Source organism: Lepus europaeus, chromosome 4, assembly GCF_033115175.1.
Source record: "Lepus europaeus isolate LE1 chromosome 4, mLepTim1.pri, whole genome shotgun sequence".
Classification (NCBI taxonomy): Eukaryota; Metazoa; Chordata; class Mammalia; order Lagomorpha; family Leporidae; genus Lepus; species Lepus europaeus.
The window spans coordinates 164,851,266-164,874,539 of record NC_084830.1 but is presented as its reverse complement, the minus strand read 5'-3'; the positions used below and the strand labels follow the sequence as shown (position 1 = coordinate 164,874,539).

The 23,274-nt window shown below is 43.8% G+C and overlaps 2 protein-coding genes across 2 annotated transcripts; one reads left to right on the top strand and one right to left on the bottom strand.

Moving 5' to 3' along the window:
* Positions 1–2,917: 2,917 nt before the first annotated feature.
* LOC133758838 (olfactory receptor 14A16-like) lies at positions 2,918–10,262 on the top strand. Its single transcript, XM_062189972.1, is given in 4 exon segments — positions 2,918–3,086; positions 3,089–3,442; positions 3,445–3,496; positions 9,920–10,262. Coding segments are annotated over 4 exon segments (918 nt in total).
* A 602-nt stretch (positions 10,263–10,864) lies between these two features.
* On the bottom strand, positions 10,865–19,070 carry LOC133758836 (olfactory receptor 6F1-like). The gene is given in 3 exon segments (XM_062189971.1): positions 10,865–10,938; positions 18,060–18,620; positions 18,623–19,070. Coding segments are annotated over 3 exon segments (1,083 nt in total).
* Positions 19,071–23,274: the final 4,204 nt, after the last annotated feature.

The following is a 23,274-nucleotide window of genomic DNA, read 5'->3' as shown; positions in this document are numbered from 1 at the left end:
ACGCTGGGGAACCTGTCAGTCACTCCCCTGTCAGCACAGGGGCTGCGGACCCTGTCAGTCACTCCCCTGTCAGCACAGGGGCTGCGGACCCTGTCAGTCACTCCCCTGTCAGCACAGGGGCTGCCGACCCTGTCAGTCACTCCCCTGTCAGCACAGGGGCTGCGGACCCTGTCAGTCACTCCCCTGTCAGCACGCGGGCTGCGGACCCTGTCAGTCACTCCCCTGTCAGCACAGGGGCTGCCGACCCTGTCAGTCACTCCCCTGTCAGCACAGGGGCTGCGGACCCTGTCAGTCACTCCCCTGTCAGCACGCGGGCTGCGGACCCTGTCAGTCACTCCCCTGTCAGCACGCGGGCTGCGGACCCTGTCAGTCACTCCCCTGTCAGCACAGGGGCTGCGGACCCTGTCAGTCACTCCCCTGTCAGCACGCGGGCTGCGGACCCTGTCAGTCACTCCCCTGTCTGCGGACCCTGTCAGTCACTCCCCTGTCAGCACAGGGGCTGTGGACCCTGTCAGTCACTCCCCTGTCAGCACGCTGGGGACCCTGTCAGTCACTCCCCTGTCAGCACGCGGGCTGAGGACCCTGTCAGTCACTCCCCTGTCAGCACGCGGGCTGCGGACCCTGTCAGTCACTCCCCTGTCAGCACGCGGGCTGCGGACCCTGTCAGTCACTCCCCTGTCAGCACGCGGGCTGCGGACCCTGTCAGTCACTCCCTGTCTGCACGCGGGCTGGGGACCCTGTCAGTCACTCCCCTGTCTGCACGCGGGGGAACCTGTCAGTCACTCCCCTGTCAGCACGCGGGCTGCGGACCCTGTCAGTCACTCCCTGTCTGCACGCTGGGGACCCTGTCAGTCACTCCCCTGTCAGCACGCGGGCTGCGGACCCTGTCAGTCACTCCCCTGTCAGCGCGTGGGCTGCGGACCCTGTCAGTCACTCCCCTGTCAGCACGCGGGGGAACCTGCCCCGGAGGCCCTGCCTCAGCCCCGCACGCTCACCGCGGCGCCACCTTCCGGTTTCCTGGCGCCGCAGACGGAGCAGCCGGTGCTGGCGGAGACGCGGGTCTTTCCCGGCGGTGCTCGGGCGGGAGCTGCGCCGCGGGCGCCCGCCGGGCGTGAGGAGACCCGGGAGACCGCCGCGACGTGTCCGCGGGGACCCGGGCGGCCAGTGCACGGCCGCGCGTCTACACCACCCAGCTTCCTATTCGCCACAGGTCAGTCGGGGACGGGGCGATTCTCCGGTTGTAATCGCGCCTTTAACAGAGTAGCGAGGCGTCCCGCGCCGCGGCCGATTCCGTGACGGTCACTTGTGGTGCACGGAGGAGCGGTCCCAGACGCGCAGGCCGAGGGGCTCTGCCGAGGGTGGGTGTGGCGAGGACCCTCAGACGCGCCGGCCTCCGGAGCCGCTGCGGCTCCAGCTCCAGTGACAAACGGGCACTTCTTGTTTTACTCAGCGCTCTTGTCACATGACCTCTTGAAATGTGATCATGTGGATGATTTTTAAAATATAAAAATTTAGTCTTTGATCAGCATACAACATGTATATATTTGTAAATTGGAATTTGGTGTTTTCGTTTCACACCTACAAAATTTATAGAGCTGTACATAAGGGAACCTCAGAGGGTTCAGGAACTCTGTCTCTCTGCTTCTCAAATTAAAAAATAATAATTTTACAAAGTAAGCCGGTGTTTCGCCTAGTGGTTAAATACCCACGTCCAACACTGAATTCCCTGGGTCTGATTCCTGGCTGTGTTCCTGACTCCAGCTCCCCAGCAATGCAGACCCAGGGAGGTGGTCACCAGGGTTCAAGGGACCCCCTGACTGAGCTCTTGCCAATCTTGTGAGACTTGGATTTCTTGACAACTTCTGTCAAGGTCCCAGCCCAGTCCTGGACCTTTGTCAGTATTCAGGGAGATGGGAACTTTCTTTCTCTGTCCCTCTTCCACCCTGTCCCATCTCTGTTTTCTACCTTTCAAACCATATCAATTTTGAAAAGTTCATGGAAAATGGGAATGAAATGTGTTTATTTTATACAGAAATTATGAAATCCATGTATACTTTTCCCATAGAACTCACTTCCTTGAGCTTTTTGAAGACCCTTAATATGCATGAATTTCAAATTTTCTGCACCACAACATACATCTTGTAACTCTATTTTCTGTAGATATTTTGAAGTCTCCTTTTACATTAAGTCTATCTATCTATCTATCTATCTATCTATCTATGTATCTATGAGGCGATGGTCAATGGTCAATTCAGAGTAATTACATTGTGCACAAACAGACTTTTTACATTTCTTGATGCAAAGTACATTCTACATCCTCTCTTCTATTTTGAGACATATAATGCATTTTTGACAATGGCACTCAGCTTGCTGTATCAAAGAACACTAGAACTATTCCTCTCATCTATCACTGTGTAGATCTGTGACACCTGTGAAGTATTGGAACAGATTTACAGGAAATTTCCTCCCATCTGCCAGACAGACAACCTAAGGAGGGAAAGCCACTAAAACTCCTGCTGCTCCTGAATGATGAACACGTTTCAATTCATGCATTTTCTGCCTATCCTAAGTTGTCCTTAATATCAACTGCATTTAAACTTTTTCCATGAAAATAAGATGTGATGAGTTATATGATATATGAGATGTCTCAAAATGTTCATGGGAAATGTACACTATGAGAGAACTGTGAGTAGAGTATAAGTTTCGTCTTGGGCCAAAATATACTTATCTCTTAATTCCATTCTCCACACACATTCTGATGTATACTCACGTTTATCTGATGATTGCCTGGTGAACAGTAGCTTGACCAGAGTCCACCTAAGAGAAGGAGGGTACAACCAGAAGACCAGGACTGGTGCGTGCATGTCTGAATAGATGGTTATCCGTGCTATAGACCTTCTCACAGAGAAGGGGCAGCATGACTGGGGCAGTGGCAAACAGGACCACCATAACAGAATTCTTGCTCTTGAGGCTCCCTGAGGACCAGGGGCTGCAGATGCTGTGTGCCACCCTCTTCTTGCTGATCTACCTGGCAGCCCTGATGGGGAACCTCCTCCTCATCACCCTCACCACTCTGGACCAGCATCTCAGTCACACATGTATTTCTTCCTGAAGAATCTGTCCTTGATTGACATCTGCTATGTCTCTGTCACTCTCCCCAAATCCATCATGAATTCTCTGACCAACAGCCATTCCATCTCCTTCCTGGGATGTGCCTCACAGATTTTCCTTGTGATTGCTCTTGCTGACACAGAGTATGCCCTCCTTCTGGTGATGTCCTATGACCGCTATGTCGCCATCTGCCACCCTCTGCACTATGAGGCCATCGTGAGCAGTCGCGCCTGTGTGCAGATGGTGACTGTCTTGTGGCTCAGTGGGTGTGTGTATGGGTCCCTTCACATAGCAGGCACATTCTCAGTCCACTTCTGTGGGTCCAACATCGTGCACCTGTCCTCTGTGATATCCCTTCGCTGCTCATGCTTGCTTGTTCTGGACAGCAATCCCTAGAATATGCAATTTTCAATGCTAGTTTCTGTTTTGATCTTGTGTGTTTGATTTTTATGGTTGTGTCTTATGTTCACATTTTTTTCTACTGTTCTGAGAATCCCATTTGAAAAGGGCAGAAAGAAGACTTTTTCAACCCGCCTGCCTCACCTTGCTGTGGTGATGTTGTTCTTTTCTTCAGGAATTATTACATATTTAGCCCCAAATTTTGGATCTTCCCCTTCAGTGAAAGTGCTGATATCAATGCTTTACACTGTATTACCCCCTCCCTAAATCCCCTAATTTACAGCCTGTGAAATCGGGACATGCAGGTGGCCTTGGGCCTTGGCCTTGGGATTGTTGTTGGTAAAATGTTCAAAAAATTTTTTTGATTTAAATAGATTGATGCTAATTGCTTCTGGAGAAACAGTTCTGTTTTTCTCTGCTACTTGATACAATTTAGATTTTTGGTTGGAACTTTTGAGTTTTGATATATAAGATTGTGTTATCTTCAAGCAGACAACTTGACTTATTCCTTGCTAATGTCTATGCTCTGTATTTATTCTCTCACCTAACTTTTGCGTCTAGGACTTCTGAACACAGTGATGAATGTTGGCCTCATTATTTTATTCCATATTTTGGAGGGGGAGAGTTTCAAACTTCCCACTCACTATGAGGCTTGCCTTGGGTCTGCCATGCATGATTATGTTGAGGGAGGTGCCTTCCACACCTATTTTGTTGAACATTTTTATCATGAAAGAATGCTTCATCAACTGTTTTCTGTTTGTATTTTCTCATTCTTTATGACTCAATCTTAGTAGATTTTATGTGCATGGGAGTTTATTTCTTTTAGGTTTACCAATTTGTTGTATAACTTTTTTTTAATAGTTCCTAATGATCCATTGTAAATATGTGGTATTAATTCTAATCTTTCTTTCTTTCTTTCTTCTTTCTTTCTTTCTTTCTTTCTTTCTTTCTTCCTTCCTTCCTTCCTTTCTCTCTCTCTCTCTTTCTTTCTTTCTTTCTAGAATAAGCTTATCTTTCTTTAAAAAGATTTATTTATTTATTTGAAAGTCAGAGTTACACAGAGAGAGGATAGGCAGAGAGAGAGAGATCTTCCATCTCGTAGTTCACTCCCAGATTGGCTGCAATGGCTGGAACTGCGCCGATTTGAAGTCAGGAGCCAGGAGCTTCCTCCAGGTCTCCCATGCGAGTGAAGGGGTCCAAGGACCTGGGCCATCTTCCATCGCTTTCCCAGGTCACAGTAGAGAGCTGGATTGGAAGTGGAGCAGCCGGGTTCGAACTGGTGCTCATATAGAATGCTGGCGCTTCAGGCCAGGGCGTTAACCCGCTGCGCGACAGTGCCAGCCCTTCCTTTTTATTTATGATATTGATTTTTAAACTCTTTATATTTTAAATTTAGCAGTTTTAACATTTTCTCATATTCATATGTGAATGTTACATACATACTCTACATACTACTTTTCTTGAAAGTGGGGATTTTAATATCACATAATGTGGGCTTCATGTCAAGGATTACAGAGTGAGGAAAGGAGGCTGTATTATTTTGTAGAGGGTATAATTTAGTAAAGAAAGCACTTAAAGCTGTCCATATGCCAAATAATATGACATGCACACATTCTTATACTCTTTATATATCTAAATTTCCACATACAAGAGAAAACATGTAAAATTTGTCTCTGTGTCTGGCTTATTTCATAATTTCATTATTGCATAATAATTCCAGCATTTCATTTTTTTATGTCTGAGTAACATCCTATTGTGTATATACAGCACATTTTTAAATCCAGTAACCAGCTGATGGACATTTAGGTTGATTAATCTCTGCTACTGTGAATGGAGCTGCAATAAACATGGGAGTGCAGCTATCTCTCCTATATGCTCATTTCATTTCTTTTTTTTTAATTTTTTATTTATTTGACAGGTAGTTATAGACAGAGAGAGAGAGAGACAGAGAGATAGGTCTTCCTTCCCTTGGTTCACTCCCCTAATGGCTACTATGGCCGGCGCTGCGCCGATCCTAAGCCAGGAACCAGGTGCTTCTTGCTGGTCTCCCATGGGGATGCAGGGGCCCAAGCACTTGGGCCATCCTTCACTGCCCTCCTGGCCCACAGCAGAGAGCTTGACTGGAAAAGGAGCAACCGGGACTAGAACCTGGCACCCATATGGGATGCTGGCACTGTAGGCAGAGGATTAACCAAATGAACCACGGTGCCAGCTGCATTTCATTTCTTTTGGATATATTGCCAGAAGTGAGATAGCTGGGTCATAGGCAAGATCCATTTTTAGGTTTTTGAGGCATCTCCATATTGTTTTCTATAGCAGTTGTATTAATTTGCATTCCCATCAAATTGCTTATTTCAGTCATATATCTCTTTTTTATATCTAAATATTTGTTAAATTTTTTCAAAAATCTGCTTTCATTTCCTTGATCTTTGGTGTTGTTTGTTTAGTCTCTAATTACTTTATTTCTCTTGGGATCTTTTTTTACTTCCTACCTTCTGATTTTACATTTAATTTGCTCTTGTTTTTTGTTTTCCATTCTCTTTGTGCAACATTCAATTATCTGGGCTCGTTTTTGATTTTTAATGTTGGTGTCATAGCCACGAACTTTTCCTCTGAGAACTGTTTTTGCTCTATCCCATAGGATTTGGAAAGTTTGTTTCCATTTTTATTTGTCTCATTTTCATTTTTAGATTTATTTATCTCTTTGAAAGTAGAGTTGCAGAGAGAGGGTGAGACCGAGATGGGATGGGAGGGTCTTCCATCTGCTGATTTACTCTCTAGGTTGTCATAATGGCTAGGGCTGGGGCAGGCCAAAGCCAGGAGCTTGTTCCAGGTCTCCCACATGGATGTCTGGGTCCCAGATCCTTGGGGCACTCTCTGCTGCTTTTTCCAGACCATTAGCAGGGAGTTGGATCAGAAGTAGAGCAGCTGGGACAAGAACCAGTGCCCATACAGGATGCCTGCATGACAGACAGCAGCTTTAACCACTATGTCTCATTCCCAGCCCCATCTAAAGATATTTTTAGAGTTTCCTTTTTGATTTCTTTCTTGAGCCCTTGGTAGAAGAGCACAATGCTTAATTTCCATGTGTAAATGCAATTTCTAAAGTTCTCCTTTTTTTAAACATTTATTTATTAATTTGAAAGTCAGAGAAACACAGAGAAGAGAGGGAGAGAGAGAGAGAAAGAGAGAGAGAGAGAGAGGTCTTCCATCCACTGGTTCACTCCTCAATTAGCCACAATGGCTGGAACTGTGCTGATCTGAAGCCAGGAGCCAGGAGCTTCTTCTGGGTCTTCCACGCAGGTGCAGGGGCCCAAGGACTTGGGCCATCTTCTACTGCTTTCCCAGGCCACACCAGAGAGCTGGATCGGAAGTGGAGCAGCTGGGTCTTGAACGGGCGCCCATATGGGATGCCAGCGCTTCAGGACAGGGTGTTATCCCACTGCGCCAAAATGCTGGCCCCAGATCTACTGTTTTTGATCTCTGGTTTTATTCAGTTGTGGTCAAAAAAGATCCTTGATGCAATTTCCGTTTTCAGAGTTGTGTTCTGACTCGTTCTGTGGCCTCATGCATGGTCAGCTGTGGAGTCTTCCTGTGTGCATTTGAGAAGCTGTGTGTTCGGCAGCGTGTGAGGGGATAACTCCACTGTGTGCTGATTTCCTGTCTGAAACATTTTAACTGAGCGTTTTATTTAGTTAAAAGAGGTTTACTTAGTTCACATTTTTGAAGGGTGAACGTCCACGACTAGGTGGCCCTGTCAATTCAACCCAGAGAGATCCTGGAATCTGTTGGCATCTCAGTGGCAGGAGACTGCAAGGAAAAATAGCAAGTCAGAGACATTGGAGTGGAACTGGGGCAAGGAGCACCTGGATGGTGCAGGAGACTCTCCTGATGTGTAAAGGTGACATGCTTGTTTTATGCTGAAAGACCTACCCAGTGTCCACCAATGACTGCTCATGGCCCCAGACAGCATTCCCGGTGTCAGGGATTAGAGTCCATTAAGCACTGTGTCTACCAGGACAACTGTATTTTCTTTGTTTTGGGGGGACCAGCAGGTAGTGAGGTCTACATGAGGCTTTCAGTCACCACTTATTGCCCTCCTTCAGGGGCAGCTTTGAACTCACCTTTAATCTCCTTTCCCAGGCACATTAGCAGGGATCTTGATCAGAAGTGGTACAGCTGGGCCTCGAACCGATGCCCATTGGGATGCCGAAGCCATAGGTGGTGGTTAAATCTTTTATGCCACATTTCCTGCCCCTCTATTCCTTGGCTATTATGAATAGTGTTGCAATGCACACAGGAAGTGCAGATGTCTCTTCAACATACTCATCCCATTCCCTTTGAGTATATTCCCAGTAGTGGGACTGCTCGACCATATGTGGTTCCATTTTTGATTTTTGAGGCAGCTCCACACTGTTTTCCACAATAACTGTTCTAATTAGCATCCCACCAACATTTTTAATCAAGAGTTTCAGTTTCTCTGCATGCTCACTGGCACGTGCAGTCTTTTGTCTGTTTGATAGTAGCCATGCTCCCTGAAGTGAGGTGATTTCTCCTCATGGTTTGTTTTTCATTTCCCTAATGACTTGTGAAGTTGAGCAGTGTTTCATACGTCTATTGGCCATTATTATGTCTTCATTTGAGAAATGTTTACTCAGGTCTATTGCCTGTTTTGTGGTCAGATAATTTGTATTTTCGCTAATGAATTGTTCAAGTTGCTTACATAGTTTGCAAATTAACTTCTGTCAGATGAAGAGTTTGTGTGTTGCTATATTTTGGTGCCTTATCAAAAAAAAACAAAACAAAACAAAAAAACACAAAACAAAACCGAAAACCAAAAACCAAAAACAAAAACAAAAAACTTAACCAATCAAATGCCCTGAAGCATTTCCTCTGAATTTTCTCCTGGTCCTTTCACTGTTTCAGGTCATGCATTTAAGTCAAGCTTTAAAATCTGTTTTTGTACACGAGAAGAGATCAGGAAGGAGTCTGATTTCACTCTTCTGTGCATGTATTCTCCCAGTACCATTTATTGAGAGACTTCCTTTCTATAAGCATGTTCTCAGCATCTTGTCAAAAAGCAAATGGCTTCAGATGTGTGGGTTTATTTTAAGATCTATATTCTATTTCACCTGCTTCTATATCTATATCTGTTTTATGCCAATATTATGCTGTACTGATTATTGTAGCTTTATAATGCAATCTGGAGTTAGGGAGTATGATGCATCCTGTTTTGTTCTTTTTGCTCAGGATTATTTTGTTTTTTTGAGGTCTTTTCTGGTTCCATAGGAATTTTGCTGTTGGATATTTTAGTACTGTGATTTTCCAGATGGAAACACAAAGACAAAGAATTCAACTACATAACCCACATTACAGCCAGCCACTGCAGAGTGTATACTCTTCTCAACAGCATGTAAAATACTCTTTTTAAAAAAGATATTAATTAATTAATTTATTTATTTGAAAGCCAGAGTTACACACAGAGAGAAGGAGAAGCAGAGAGAGAGAGAGAGAGGTGTTCTATCCACTGGTTCACTCTCCAACTGACCACAATGGCCAGAGCTGTGCTTATCTGAAGCCAGGAGCCAGGATCCTCCTCTGGGTCTCCCACACAGGCACAGGTGCCCAAGGAGCTGGACCATCCTCTACTGCTTTCCCAGGCCACAGCAGAGAGCTGGATCAGAAGTGGAGCAGCCGGGACTCGAACTGGTGTCCATATAGGGTGCTGGCACTTCACGCAGCAGCTTTACACATTATGCCACAGTGCCAGCTCTGTAAAATATTCTTCAGACTATAATATTTGATATAGACATCAACTAGGACTGACTTGTGTGATATTGGAAATATCACACAGATAAGCTCTGCTTCTAGCAGCCTGCTGCACCCAGCACTGCAACCCTCAACAACTTTCTATACCTAGCAATTTAATGAGGGATTGATTTAAACTTGGGAAAGACAAATTTCAAGTATACAGATATGAAGCAAATATCCACTTAAATTCTACCTATTTATCTGTTTGAAAATAAAAGAGAGGGAGAGGATGAGGGACAGGGAGAGAGAGAGAGAGAGAGAGAGAGAGAGAGAATGAATTTCTCCCAAAATGCCTGCGACAGTGTGACAGCCAAGACTGGGCCAGGCTGAAGCTGGGAGCTGGGAACTCAATCCAGATCTCCTATGGGGGCAGCAGGAACCCAGTCCTGTGATCCGACACCACTGAATCCCCGGGTCTGTACTGGCAGGAAACAGGAGCCAGCTTCTTTTTGCTCAGGATTACTCTGGTCATTTAGGATTTTTTTGTGGCTTCATATGCGTTTTACAGTTGGATATTTTAGTACGGTTATCATCCAGATGGAAAATCAACATACAGAAGCATTTGACTACACTCTATGCTAGGGGAATTGGTGGTGAGAGGGCCCAGCCTAGCACTGGACTCTGTGTGCTTTGTGTTGATTGACGCTTCCTACATCCACATCTTCTCTGCAGTCCTGAAGATGCCCTCCCAGGAGGGCAGAGCCAAAGCTTTCTCCATGTGCCTGCCTCACCTTGCGGTTGTGACTCTCTTCCTCTCTTCTGGCTTTTTTGCCTATTTACACCCTCTGCCCTCGAATCCCTCACTCTGGGGTTTGCTGGTTTCTGTGTTCTACACAGTGGTACCACCCACCGTGAATCCCCTCGTCTACAGTCTGAGAAATAAGGACATGAAGGAGGCATTGAGAAAACTGCTCAGGGGTAGATTCTGCCCTTCAGGTTAGAAGAGTGAGACTCATGCACCCCCTGGTCACCTCATTCACTACGTTATTATTGAATAATCTGGTTATATAGTCTGAGCACGATATTGTGTATTGAAAGTAAGAATTATTGTATGAAAAAGCCACTTGTACTCATACACATTCTACTTTGGAAGGCTCCTCACAGCCAGGGAAAGGGGGTGGCTCTCCACTGGTGATGGAGCAGTCGACATGGACCTTCCATCTGTCATCCTTCGTGTGTGACAAGTGATGTATGAACAGGAACCGGGACATCAGAAGCACACTTGGGGCCTCCCAGGTGAAGCGAATGCAGGGCCATTCTTAGCAGTATCTGGAAAGTCATGTGGGATGATTTGCATGACCTACTCTGAGGTGAAAGGGAATGGAGGTGATGGTTGTACAGCCTGAGGTTGTGCTTAACGCCACTGACTCTGGGAAGTGAAAATGCTTGCTTTTGTGTTATGTGACTCAACATTGCCACCAGCATAAAAACAAAACAGAAGAGTCTATTGTCCATCCATCTTTCTCTTTTGTTTCCCAAACTTACTGTATGAGTTTTCTGATGTGGCTGCGTCCTTGCAATCTAGTGAGAAGACACAGCCACATCAAAACTTAACCTTATGGAGGACATGGATGTCAGGGCACAGAGGTAATTTGATTTTCTGGAAAACGAAAGACCCTGGAAAAGGAGAAGACCAAAGTGAAAACAGAGGGGAGTGCAAAACCAAACCAAACTCAGCAAAGGGTCTGAGTTGGTAACTCTGGTTGCTCTGGAAGCGCTGAAGTGTGCAGAGTGGATGGCGGCAACTCGGGATGGAAACAGACTTCAAACACACATAGAGAGGGAGAGAGGTGGGGGTTGGGTAGAGGGAGGGAGAGAGGGGATCTGATCACTTGTTGCTTTGTAGATGAAATCGCTATAGGCGCTTCCTTGTCACATATCTAAGTCCTAAATATGTTCAGAGAGAAAAACAGCAGCCACGAAAATTGAGTTTATTACCAATAAGAGCTCCAGGTACTCATAACTTCTGGATGCACAGCCCACTGTGGCCCAGGGCTATTTTACCAGTCCTGAGCTTTGTGTGTCTGTTGTTAGGAGATTGCCTTTGCCTGAGATTATCCCAGACTGCCAGTTTCTCTTAACAGGCTGAGACATTTCTTAGTACCATTGGCCTGATCAATGTGAAACTTACTTCAGTTGTAATTTGACATTTATTTATCCAAGTCTTTCACGCATGTCTCTTTATGACCAAACTGTGTTACTCTCCACATTTAAATCTCTAATGTCGAGCTGAGCATACAGATGACTGGGTATTTTCAGCAAATATTTATTGAACAGATGGGTTACTGGACACTACCCACATCTTTTCTTATAGCGCCAGAAGTTTGCTTTTACCCTTACCTTAGAACTTGTTGATCTCTTGTTTGAACTATGCATGTTGGGTATATTCTTAATGTCTAGAGATTGTTGAAGGTATTTGTCAGTGTGAGAGAGTCTAAACATTTGGTAGAAAAATACCATTATTAAAATTGATTTAAAATGGATTTATGTATGAACAAATTTAATTTTCAATGCCCTTGAACCTAGGATTGTTTCTGTTTGTATGAGTTGCCTTGCAATTCATTCCAACAGTAATGAATTAGTTTTGCATTTAAAAATGCTATATTTTTTCAGATTTGACAATTTTTAAAAATATTTATTTATTTGAAAGTCAGAGTTACAGAGAGACAGAGGCAGAGAGAGAGAAACCTTCCATCCACTGGTTCATACCCCAGATGACTGCAATGGCTGGAGCTGTGCCTTTCGGAAGCCAGGAGCCAGGAGCTTCTTCCAGGTCTCCCAGTCGAGTGCAGGGGCCCAAGGACTTGGGCCATCTTCCACTGCTTTCCTAGACTGGGACTCAAAATGGAGCCCATGTGGGATTCTGGCGCTGCAGGCAGCAGCTTTACCTGCTACGCCACAGCGCTGACCCTGAGATTTGATGATTTTTTTTGACAGGCAGAGTGGACAGTGAGAGAGAGAGGCAGAGAGAAAGGTCTTCCTTTGCCGTTGGTTAACCCCCCAGTGGCCGTTGTGGCCAGCGTGCTGTGGCCGGCGCACTGCGCTGATCCTAAGGCAGGATCCAGGTGCTTCTCTTGGTCTCCCATGCGGGTGCAAAGCCCAAGGACCTGGGCCATCCTCTACTGCACTCCCAGGCCACAGCAGAGAGCTTGACAGGAAGAAGAGCAACCAGGACAGAATCTGGCACCCCGACCGGTACTAGAACCTGGTGTGCTGGCGCCGCAGGCAGAGGATTAGCCTATTGAGCTGTGGCGCTGGCCGATTTGACAATTCTTAATATTTTTCCATATTCACTTCATATATGAATACTATATACCTACAAATTCATATGATTTTTCTTGGAAGTTGAGATATTAATTAATGTAAAGTGAAATTCAAAACAGTGATCATAAAATGAGGAAAGAAGGGCTTATTATCATGTAGATGGTACAATTCATATTATTTTTTTTTTACCTTTTATTTAATCAATATAAATTTCCAAAGTACAGCTTTTGGATTACAGTGGCTTTTTCCCCTCCATAACTTCCCTCCCACCAGCAACCCTCCCATCTCCCGCTCCCTCTCCCATTCCATTCATCTCAAGATTCATTTTCAATTATCTTTCTATACAGAAGATCAATTTAGTATATACTAAGTAAAGATTTCAACAGTTTGTACCCACACAGGAACACTAAGTGTAAAGTGCTGTTTGAGTACTAGTTATATTGTTAATTCACATAGTACAACACATTAAGGACAGAGATCATACATAGGGAGTAAGTGTACAGTGACTCCTGTTGTTGATTTAACAATTGACACTATATTATTTATAAATTTTTATCTGCCAAATAATATGATATCCACACATTTTGTTGCAAATGTCATCTTTTTATTTAACTAATTCATTTTTTAATGAATACAAATTTACAACTTTGGAAATATAGTTATTCTTCCCTCCATACCCACCCTGCCACCCACACTCCTACCCCACTTCTCCTTCCCCTTCCCCTTCCCAGTCCCATTCTCCATTAAAATTCATTTTCAATTAACTTTGAACACAGAAGGCCAACTCTGTACTAAGTAAATATTTCAACAATTTGCACACACGTGCACACACACACATGCACACAAATTGTTTGAGGATGAGTATCACAGTTAACTCTCATAATACTACTCATTGAGAACAGAGGTCCTGCATGGGAAGTTCGTGCACAGTGACTCCTGTTGTTAATTTAATAATTAACACTCTTATGTATGACATCAGTGACCACCCAAGGCTCTTGACATGAGCTGCCTATGTGATGGAAGCCTTTTGAATCCACAAACTCCGTCAGTATTTAGACAAGGCCTCCCTTCAGAGAAAAGTACATCCTTCTTTGATGGCCATTTCTTTCTTCTGGGAATCTCACTCACAGAGATCTTCATGTAGAATATTTTTGCCAGTGTCTTGGCTTTCCATGCCTGAAATGCTCTCATGGGCTTTTCAGTCAGACCAAGAAGACTTAATGGCTGATTCTGAAGTCAGAGCATTACTTAAAGCAATGGTCATTCTATGAGTCTGCGGCATGGACTGTTTCCCATGTTGGAGCATTCCCTTATTTTTAATTCTATCTATTATAATTACTTGACACTTGATCCTATTTATATGTTCACTTTAACACTTAATGTGATCACTTTGACACCTTACATGGCATTTTTATCACACAGCTTAATGGAATTTGAAGTCCTAAGACAAGTTTTCAAACTGTACCCTTAGAAGTTAGTTCTTAGGAACAAGTATGTAGAACTATACAGCTTTACAGTTATAAACTTCCTCCTCCCTCTTTTATTCCCGCTCTTGTTTCTTACTAAGGTCTATCCTCAATTGACTTTATACACATATGATTAACTCTATGTTAAGTAAAGAGTTCAATAAACAGTAAGAAGGGAAAAAAGTGAAAAAACAAAAGAATACAACTGTTCCTTGCCAGTCAAGACAAGGGCAGCTCAAGTCATCCCTTCTTGATGTGTCAATTTCACTTGTGCAGATTTTGTTTTATGTGCTCTATTCATTCTCGCAGATCAAGGAGAACATATGGAATTTGTCCCTTTGGGACTGGCTTATTTCACTAAGTATGATGTTTTTCAGATCATCCATTTTGTTGCAAATGACCAGCAACAAGGATGTCAAAGATCTCTATGATGAGAATTACAAAACATTAAAGAAAGAAATAGAAGATACAAAAAAATGAAAAAATCTTCCATGTTCATGGATTGGAAGGATCAATATCGTCAAAATGTCCATTCTTTTGAAAACAATTTATAGATTCAATGTGATACCAATCAAAATACTAAAGACATTCTTCTCAGATCTAGAAAAATGATGCTGAAGTCCATATGGAAACACAGGAGACCTTGGATAGGTAAAGCAATCTTATATAACTAAACCAAAGCCAGATGCATCACAATTCCAGATTTCAAGACATGCTACAAGGCAGTTATAATCAAAACAGCTTGACACTGGTACAAAAACAGATGCATAGACCAATGGAACAGAATAGAATCACCAGAAATCAATCCAAGCATCTACAACCAACTTGTATTTAACCAAGGAGCTAAAACCAATCCCTGGAGCAAGGACAGCCTCTTCAACAAATGGTGCTGGGAAAACTGGATTTCCACTCAAAATGGATTAAAGATCTAAATCTCTGACATGATATCATCAAATTATTAGAGAATAGTGGAGAAAACCTGCAAGACATTGGCATAGGCCAAAAGCTCTTGGAAAAGATCCCAGAAGCACAGGCCAAAATTAACAAGCAGGATTGCATTAAATTGAGAAGTTTCCCTACTGCAGGAGAAACAGTCAGGAAAGTGAAAAGGCAACCAACAGATTGGGAGAAATTATTTGCAAACTATGTAACTGATAAAGGATTAATAACTAGAATATACAAAGAGGTCAAGAAACTCCACAACAACAAAACAAACAACCTAGTTAAGAGATGGGCAAAGGACTTAAAAAGACGTTTTTTTTTTTTCTTTTTTTTTAATATAATTGACAGGTAGAGTACAGACACTGAGAGAAAGAGACAGAGAGAAAGGTCTTCCTTCCATTGGTTCACTCCCCAAATGGCTGCCATGGCCAGCGCTACACCGAAGCCAGGAGCCAGGTGATTCCTCCTGGTCGCCCATGCGGGTGCAGGGGCCCAAGGTCTTGGGCCATCTTCCACTGCCTTCTCGGGCCACAGCAGAGAGCTGGACTAGAAGAGGAGCAATCGCGACTACAATCTGGCACCCATCTGGGATGCCGACGCCTCAGGCAGAGGATTAACCAAGTGAGCCACAGTGTAGGCCCCAAACAGACATTTTTCAAAGGAGGAAATCCAAATGGCCAGCAGACACATAAAAAAATGTTCAGGATCACTAGCTGTTAAAAAAGTGCAAATCAAAAGCACAATGAGGTTCTGCCCCACCACAGTTACAATGGCTTTCATACAAAAATCAACAAACAACAAATGCTGGTGAGAATGTGGGGGGAAAAGTACCCTAATCCGCTGTTGGTGGAATTGTAGACTGGTATAGGCACTATGGAGGACAGTATGGAGATACCTCAAAAATCTGAATATAGACCTACCATATGACCCAGCCATCCCATTCCTGGGAATTTACCCAAGGGAAATTAAATCAGTAAGTAAAAGAGTTATCTGCACCCCCATGTTTATTGCAGCTCAATTCACAAAAGCTAAGACATGGAACCAAACTAAATGCCCATCAACTGAAGATTGGATGAAGAAATTGTGGAATATGTACACTATGAAATACTACACAGCAGCAAATGTCATATTTTTAATCATCATTTCTTTGTTTATATGTGTGTGAAGTAAGGAACCTAAAATTTTATTCCAAGTGCAAAATGAGTTATGCTTAATAAATTAATTACACTTTCAGATTTCATTAAAATATAAATATTGACAATGCTACAAAATACATATGAATCTGCTTTAAATTTCCCTTCAGCTGTTCCATTATCACATTCTTGCTGCAATTCTCACTTATTGGATCGTGACAGCTTTCTAGCAAGACTAAAACCCTTCTGAGGCTCAATCCTCTCGTTAGAATTTAAATGTAATCACAGCTATTCTCTACATTTGTGTTTTCTATAGCATTACTTTGTGTGGTTGTATGATATGGTTGTATGCTGTGGTTATTTCAGAAATTTTCTTTTCTTGTGGAAATTGAAATTTCCTACTGGGTGATCAGGGCAAGGAATAGCAGTTAATGGGTCAGAAAAAGAGAAATTTCCTGACCGAGACTGCCCTGGGTGTCTGCACCCACATCTCCCTCTTGCCTCTGAGCTACAGGACTTGCAGTGTCCTGTCTCTCATCCACCTGTGCCTGTGCATGTCCAGGAAGGAAAATGTCCACAATTAAGTCTGGAACTGACTTTCCTACCCTGAGACACAGGTAAAAAACAAAAATAACCAAGTCAGATGTCTTGTAATTAATCTAGTGTGCTGTCTTAATGGTAATTACTGTTGGAAAGATACTTGGAAGTTGTATTTATGAATGTGTTTGGGAGACTACACCTGGCTTCTCTGGTTTGCTGAGGTAGCAAACTTAGAATTAATCAATATACAGATGCAGCCCATTGAAACATGGCAATAACTGCTGTATGGTGATGCACTATAAAATGGAGACATCTCTTCACACACAGCAACATATTTATGTAAGGCCGTGGCCCTCAGGGGTGGTGTGGAGACCTCATATGCTCAGTCTGTGTTACGGTCCATTTTAATATAGTGTTGAGGAATGAATTCTGGTCTCCGAATTCACGCTGGGCCAATGTCTTCTCTCTCTCTCTGTCACTCTCTTTCAAATAGTAAATGAATCTTAAAAAGTAATAATGACAAAAGGAAATACAAATTAATGTGGAGAACTGGACTACCTCAGGTGAGAAAGAAAGGAAAGGCATGGAAGTGAAGTATTACCCATGGTAGGGGGCATAGTCCTCAAGAATATAATATTTGAAGGCATGTCATCATACCCAACTAGGACTGACCCGTGCAATGCTAGAAAGCCTCACAGAGATAACCTCTGAATCCAGCAGCCTCCTGCACCCAACACCACAACTCTCTACAACTCTCTACACCTAGAACTTAATGAGGGGTTCATTTAACCTTGGGAAAGACAGTCTTTCAAGTATATAGATATGAAGCAAATATCCATTTAAATTTACTTATTTATTGACTTGAAAATAAAAAAAGGAGAGGAAGATGGAAAGACAGAGAGAGAGAGAGCGAGAGAGAGAGACAGCACTCCTGTATTCTGATTTCTCACAAAATACCAGGGGAGTGACTGCTTTATAACTGCATTTCACATAAGTAAAATATATCTTTAAATAAATGAATAAATAATATTAAATATTTGGCTGACACCACAGCTCACTAGGCTAATCCTCTGCCTGCAGCACCGGCACCCCAGGTTCTAGTCCCGGTTGGGGCGCCGGATACTGTCCCAGTTGCTCCTCTTCCAGTCCATCTCTCTGCTGTGGCCCGGGAAGGCAGTGGAGGATGGCCCAAGTGCTTGGGCCCTGCACCCACATGGGAGACCAGGAGGAAGCACCTGGCTCCTGGCTTCGGATCAGCGCAGTGGCAGTGCACTGGCCGTGGCGGCTATTTCGGGGGTGAACCAACGGAAAAGGAAGACCTTTCTCTCTGTCTCTCTCTCTCTCTCACTGTCCACTCTGCCTGTCAAAAATAAATAAATAAAATATTCGATACTTAACTTTTTAAAATATGGCTTGAGGATCGATTCTGAATTGTGCACCTTTGTTGATAACTCCTGCCTGTTTCTGGACAAGAGAAATCTCTTTTGTTGCAGGAATTTCCTGAACGCATTCTTCATATCTTTGTTTCTCAGAGTGTAAATGAGAGGGTTTACCAGGGAGGTGATCACACAGTAGAACACTGAGACCACCTTCCTGGTGGTGAAGTTATACTTGGAGGGAGGGCAGACATAGGTAAAGATGATGGTGCCGTAATAGATGGTGACTACAGTGAGGTGGGAGGCACAGGTTGAGAAAGTCTTCTTGCGAGCCTCCCGGGAAGACAGCCTGATGATGGTGACCACAATGTTGCTGTAGGAGGACATGGTGAGAAGGAAGGAACTGAGAATCACAACAGAGCTGCAAGTGTAGCCCATGGCCTCCACCAAGAATGTGTCTGAGCAGGAGAGCTTAAAAATCGGGTCTGAGTCACAAAAGAAATGGTTGATCTTCTGGGGACCACAGAAGTTCAGATGAGTGATAAGTATGGTAGGTGGAAGGGGGGCAATAAAGCCCCAATCCAAGACCCTGCAGAGCAGCGCAGGCAAATCTGGAGGCTCATGAGGAGCGAGTAGCGCAGAGGGTTGCAAATGGCCACATAGCGGTCATAGGCCATCATGGCCAGCAGGATGCACTCTGTGGCTCCCATGGAGAAAAAGAAGTAGTACTGGGTGATGCAGCCAGTGACAGAGATGGTGACAGCCTTGGAGAGGAGGGTGGCCAGGAATTTAGGCACCGTGGTGGTTGTGTACCAGATCTCCAGGAAGGACAAATTTCCCAAGAAAATGTACATGGGCGTCTGCAGTGTGGAATCCATGAGAACAAAGACAATGATGAGGGTGTTTGCCATAAGGGAGAGCAGGTACACGGTGAGAAACATCACGAAGAGCATGTGCTGCAGAGAGGGCGTGCCCGGGAACCCCAGGAAAAGGAACTCTGTTACTGCCGTGTGGTTTGTACCACCCATGTGGTGTCCAGAAATGCTGCTCTATGGATAAGCTCTAAATTCCTTTATTTTATTAAATCTTTTTTGTTGATTTCAGCTGTGATTTCCCTGTGGCCAGCGAGCAGGGAAAAGCAAGGCCTGCGAGACCCTCGTGAGCAGCACAGGGATCATCAGCCTGGGGCCTGGAGAGCCGCCCTCCACTGGGACCTCCACCTGGGTTCCCCAGGGCCTCTCCTTGTGAGGGTCAGAGAGTGCTCCCTGGGCAGCAGGAGGAGGGGGGGACCATCAGGAGGCACAGAAATGTTTCCTCAGGAACCTAGGGAGAGCACTCTCAGTAGCGTCAGTAGCTGCCACTGTCTCTGGTGTGCACCCATCAGAACAGGAGGGCAGAAATCCATCCCTGCTATTCCAGCCACCAAGAATGTGGTCAGAAAGTTGTGTTTCAGCATTCATGTAAATTAGAACAACCTTCAAGAATCTTCCTTTCCAATAGCAGAGCTACAAGGGAAACCACATAAGCACTAGACTGGCATCTCTTTATAACAAGTAACTCAACAACGGAAACATTTTCCTGTTTTTGTCGCTATAATTTTTATTTTTTAAAATTGATTCACAAGAATTGTGGATATCTGTGTGCTCCCATGTGATGATCAGTGCACATATCCATGGTCTAGGGTTCAGTTGTGCGGTCATCACCACTCTACGCCCAGCCTCTGTGAGGTCAGTGTTTTAGATTCCACACACGAATCAGATCATGGGACTTTTGTCTTTCTGTGCTTGGCTTATTTCATTTAACATGATGATCTACAGGTACTTCCACGTAGGTGACAATGACAAGGTTTCATCCTTTTAATGGCTCACTAATATTCAGTTATTCATACAAGCCACATTTTATTTTATTTATCCATTCATAGTTGATGGGCATTTTTGTTCTTCCCTCCCTCCCTCCCTCCCTCCTTCTCTTTCTCTCTCTCTCTTTCTTTCTTTCTTTACTTCTTTCTTTATTTTTTACTTCTTCCTTCCTTTCTTTCTCTTTCTTTCTTTCTTTCTTTTTCTTTGATCTTTATTTATTTGTCTGAGAGGCAGGGTTACAGAGAGAGAGAGAGAGACAGAGAGAATGAGATCTTCCATCTACTGGTTCCCTCCCAAATGGACACAGTGGCTAGGGTTTCCAGGCCAAATCCAGGAGCCAGGTGCTTTCTTCTGGGTCTCCCACATAGGTGGCAGGGGCCCAAATATTTGGGCCATCTTCTGCTGTTTTCTCAGGTACATTAGCAGGAATCTGGACCAGAAGTGGAGTGGCTGGTATTTGAACTAATGCCCATTGGGCATCAGTGTAAAGTTGGCTTCCTTTTTTCCAATCTGAGTTCATGTATTTATTTCTGATTATTTGTGCAAGGACTCCCAGTGTCATCCTGAATAAACCTGGTGAACTTATGCATCACAGCCTTGTTCCACATCTTGGAGATTAAGCTTCCATTTTTTATGCATTTAGTAAGGCTTGTGATACTTGGCCTTTATTATGATGAAGAACATTCCTTTTATACCCAATTTATTCTAACCTTTTTCTTGTAAATCATGAAGGCATATTGTATTTTAGCAAATGACTTTTCTGCATCCTTTGGGATGATCCTGGGGTTTTTGTCCTGTGTTGTGTATCATATCTACTGATTTGCATATATTAAACCATCCTTGCATCACTGGGAAATATCCCAGTTGGTCACAGTGAATAATCTCTGTAGTATGCTGTTGGATTCAGCTTGCTAGTATTCTGTTGAGGATTTTTGCATCCATGTTCATCAAGGTTGTGGGCCTTAGCTTTGTCTTTTTTTGTATATTTGTCTGATTTTGATATCAGGGTGACCCTGGCTTGGTAGAATGGGATTCAAAGAATCTTTGTTGGAAATAATTTATGAAGCTGTAGTATTATTCTTTAACTGCTTGGTCATATTCAGGAGTGAAGTCATTTGGTCATGGGCTTTTCTCAAATGGGATAATGTATATTGCTGACTGAATCGACTGAATCCTGTTACCAATTATTTTTCTGTTCAAGATTTGTATTTATGGCCGGCGCCATGGCTCAACAGGCTAATCCTCCGCCTTGCGGCGCCGGCACACCGGGTTCTAGTCCCGGTCGGGGCACCGATCCTGTCCCGGTTGCCCCTCTTCCAGGCCAGCTCTCTGCTATGGCCCGGGAAGGCAGTGGAGGATGGCTCAAGTCCTTGGGCCCTGCACCCCATGGGAGACCAGGAGAAGCACCTGGCTCCTGCCATCGGATCAGTGCGGTGTGCCGGCCGCAGCGCGCCTACCACGGTGGCCATTGGAGGGTGAACCAACGGCAAAGGAAGACCTTTCTCTCTGTCTCTCTCTCTCTCTCACTGTCCACTCTGCCTGTCAAAAAAAAAAAAAAGAAAAAAAAAAAAAAGATTTGTATTTATCCATGATTCAATCTTGGTAACTTGCATGTATCTAGGGATTATCAAATCTGGTGGCATAGAGTTGTTTATTTAATTTTTAATGATTCTTCATATTTTTGTGATGTCAATGATGTTTTGCTTTTTTTTTTTTTTTTTTTTTTTTTGACAGGCAGAGTGGCCAGTGAGAGAGAGAGACAGAAAGAAAGGTCTTCCTTTTCTGTTGGTTCACCCCTCAATGGCCGCTGCGGCCAGTGCACTGCACTGATCCGAAGCCAGGAGCCAGGTACTTCTTCTGGTCTCCCTTGCAGGTGCAGGGCCCAAGCACTTGGGCTACAGCAGAGAGCTGGACAGGAAGAGGAGTGACCGGGACAGAATCCAGCACCCCGATCTGGACTAGAACCTGGTGTGCCAGTGCCACAGGCAGAGGATTAGCCTATTGAGCCATGGCGCCGGCCAATGTTGTGCTTTTTATCTTTGATTTTTTTTGAGTCTGCTTTTTTTTTTTAAATTTTTTAATTTTTTTTTTTTTTTTTTTGACAGGCAGAGTGGATAGTGAGAGAGAGACAGAGAGAAAGGTCTTCCTTTTGCCGTTGGTTCACCCTCCAATGACCGCCGCGGTAGCGCGCTGCGGCCGGCGCACCGCGCTGATCCGATGGCAGGAGCCAGGTGCTTCTCCTGGTCTCCCATGGGGTGCAGGGCCCAAGCACTTGGGCCATCCTCCACTGCACTCCCTGGCCACAGCAGAGAGCTGGCCTGGAAGAGGGGCAACCGGGACAGGACCGGTGCCCCGACCGGGACTAGAACCCGGTGTGCCGGCGCCGCAAGGCGGAGGATTAGCCTAGTGAGCCGCGGCGCCGGCCTTGAGTCTGCTTTTTGTCTCACTCTAGTTAAGAGTTTGTCTATTTTGTTTCTCATTTAGAAAAATCAGCTCTTCATTTAGTGATATTGCATATTGTTTTGAAAATCTGTATTTTGTTTGTTTTTCCTTTCACTTTTATTTCTTTCCTTTCATTAGTTTTGGTTTGGTTTCTAGTCTCTTGATGTGTAATGGGAAGTTTTTTATTAGAGATATTTTGCTTTTTGATGTTGGTGTTGATTGCTATAAACTTCCCTGTTAGTTCCACTTGTTCTGTATCCAATACATTTTGATAGATTGTGTTTCCATTTCTATCTGCTTCTAGAAAATTTTTGAATTTCCTTCTTAGTTTCTTTCTTGATCAATTGGTTGTTTGGCAGTAACTAGTTTGACTGCCATGTGTTTTCATCATTTAGAAGTTTATTTTTCTATTGGTTTCTAGTTTTATTTCTTTATGGTTGGAAAAGATATTCAATATGATTTCAATTTCAAAATTTGTTGATCTTTATTTTTGACCTACTGTACCATGTATCATGGAGAATATTTCACATGCTGTTGAGAATATCGTATTTTCTGCAGCTGTTGGATGGAAGGTTCTGTAGTTGCTGTTATGTCCATTTGGTGTAGGGTGTAATTGATATCTTGTTTCTTTATTGATTTTCTATCTGGATGATCTCCACTTTGTTGAAGATGAGGTGTTGAAGTCCTCCAGTGTGATATTGGAGCCTATCTTTCTCGTTGGGTCTGAAAACATTTGCTTTATATAATTAGACAATCCTGAGTTGAGTGCACACATGTTTACAGTTGTTATTTCCTGTTGTTGAATTGACTGCTCAATCATCATGTAGTAATCTTTAGTGTCTCTTCTTAGAGGTTTTGACTTAAATCTATTTTATTTGAAATCAGTGTTGCTACTCCTACTTCCTTTCAGTGTCCTTTTTTTTAAAAAAAA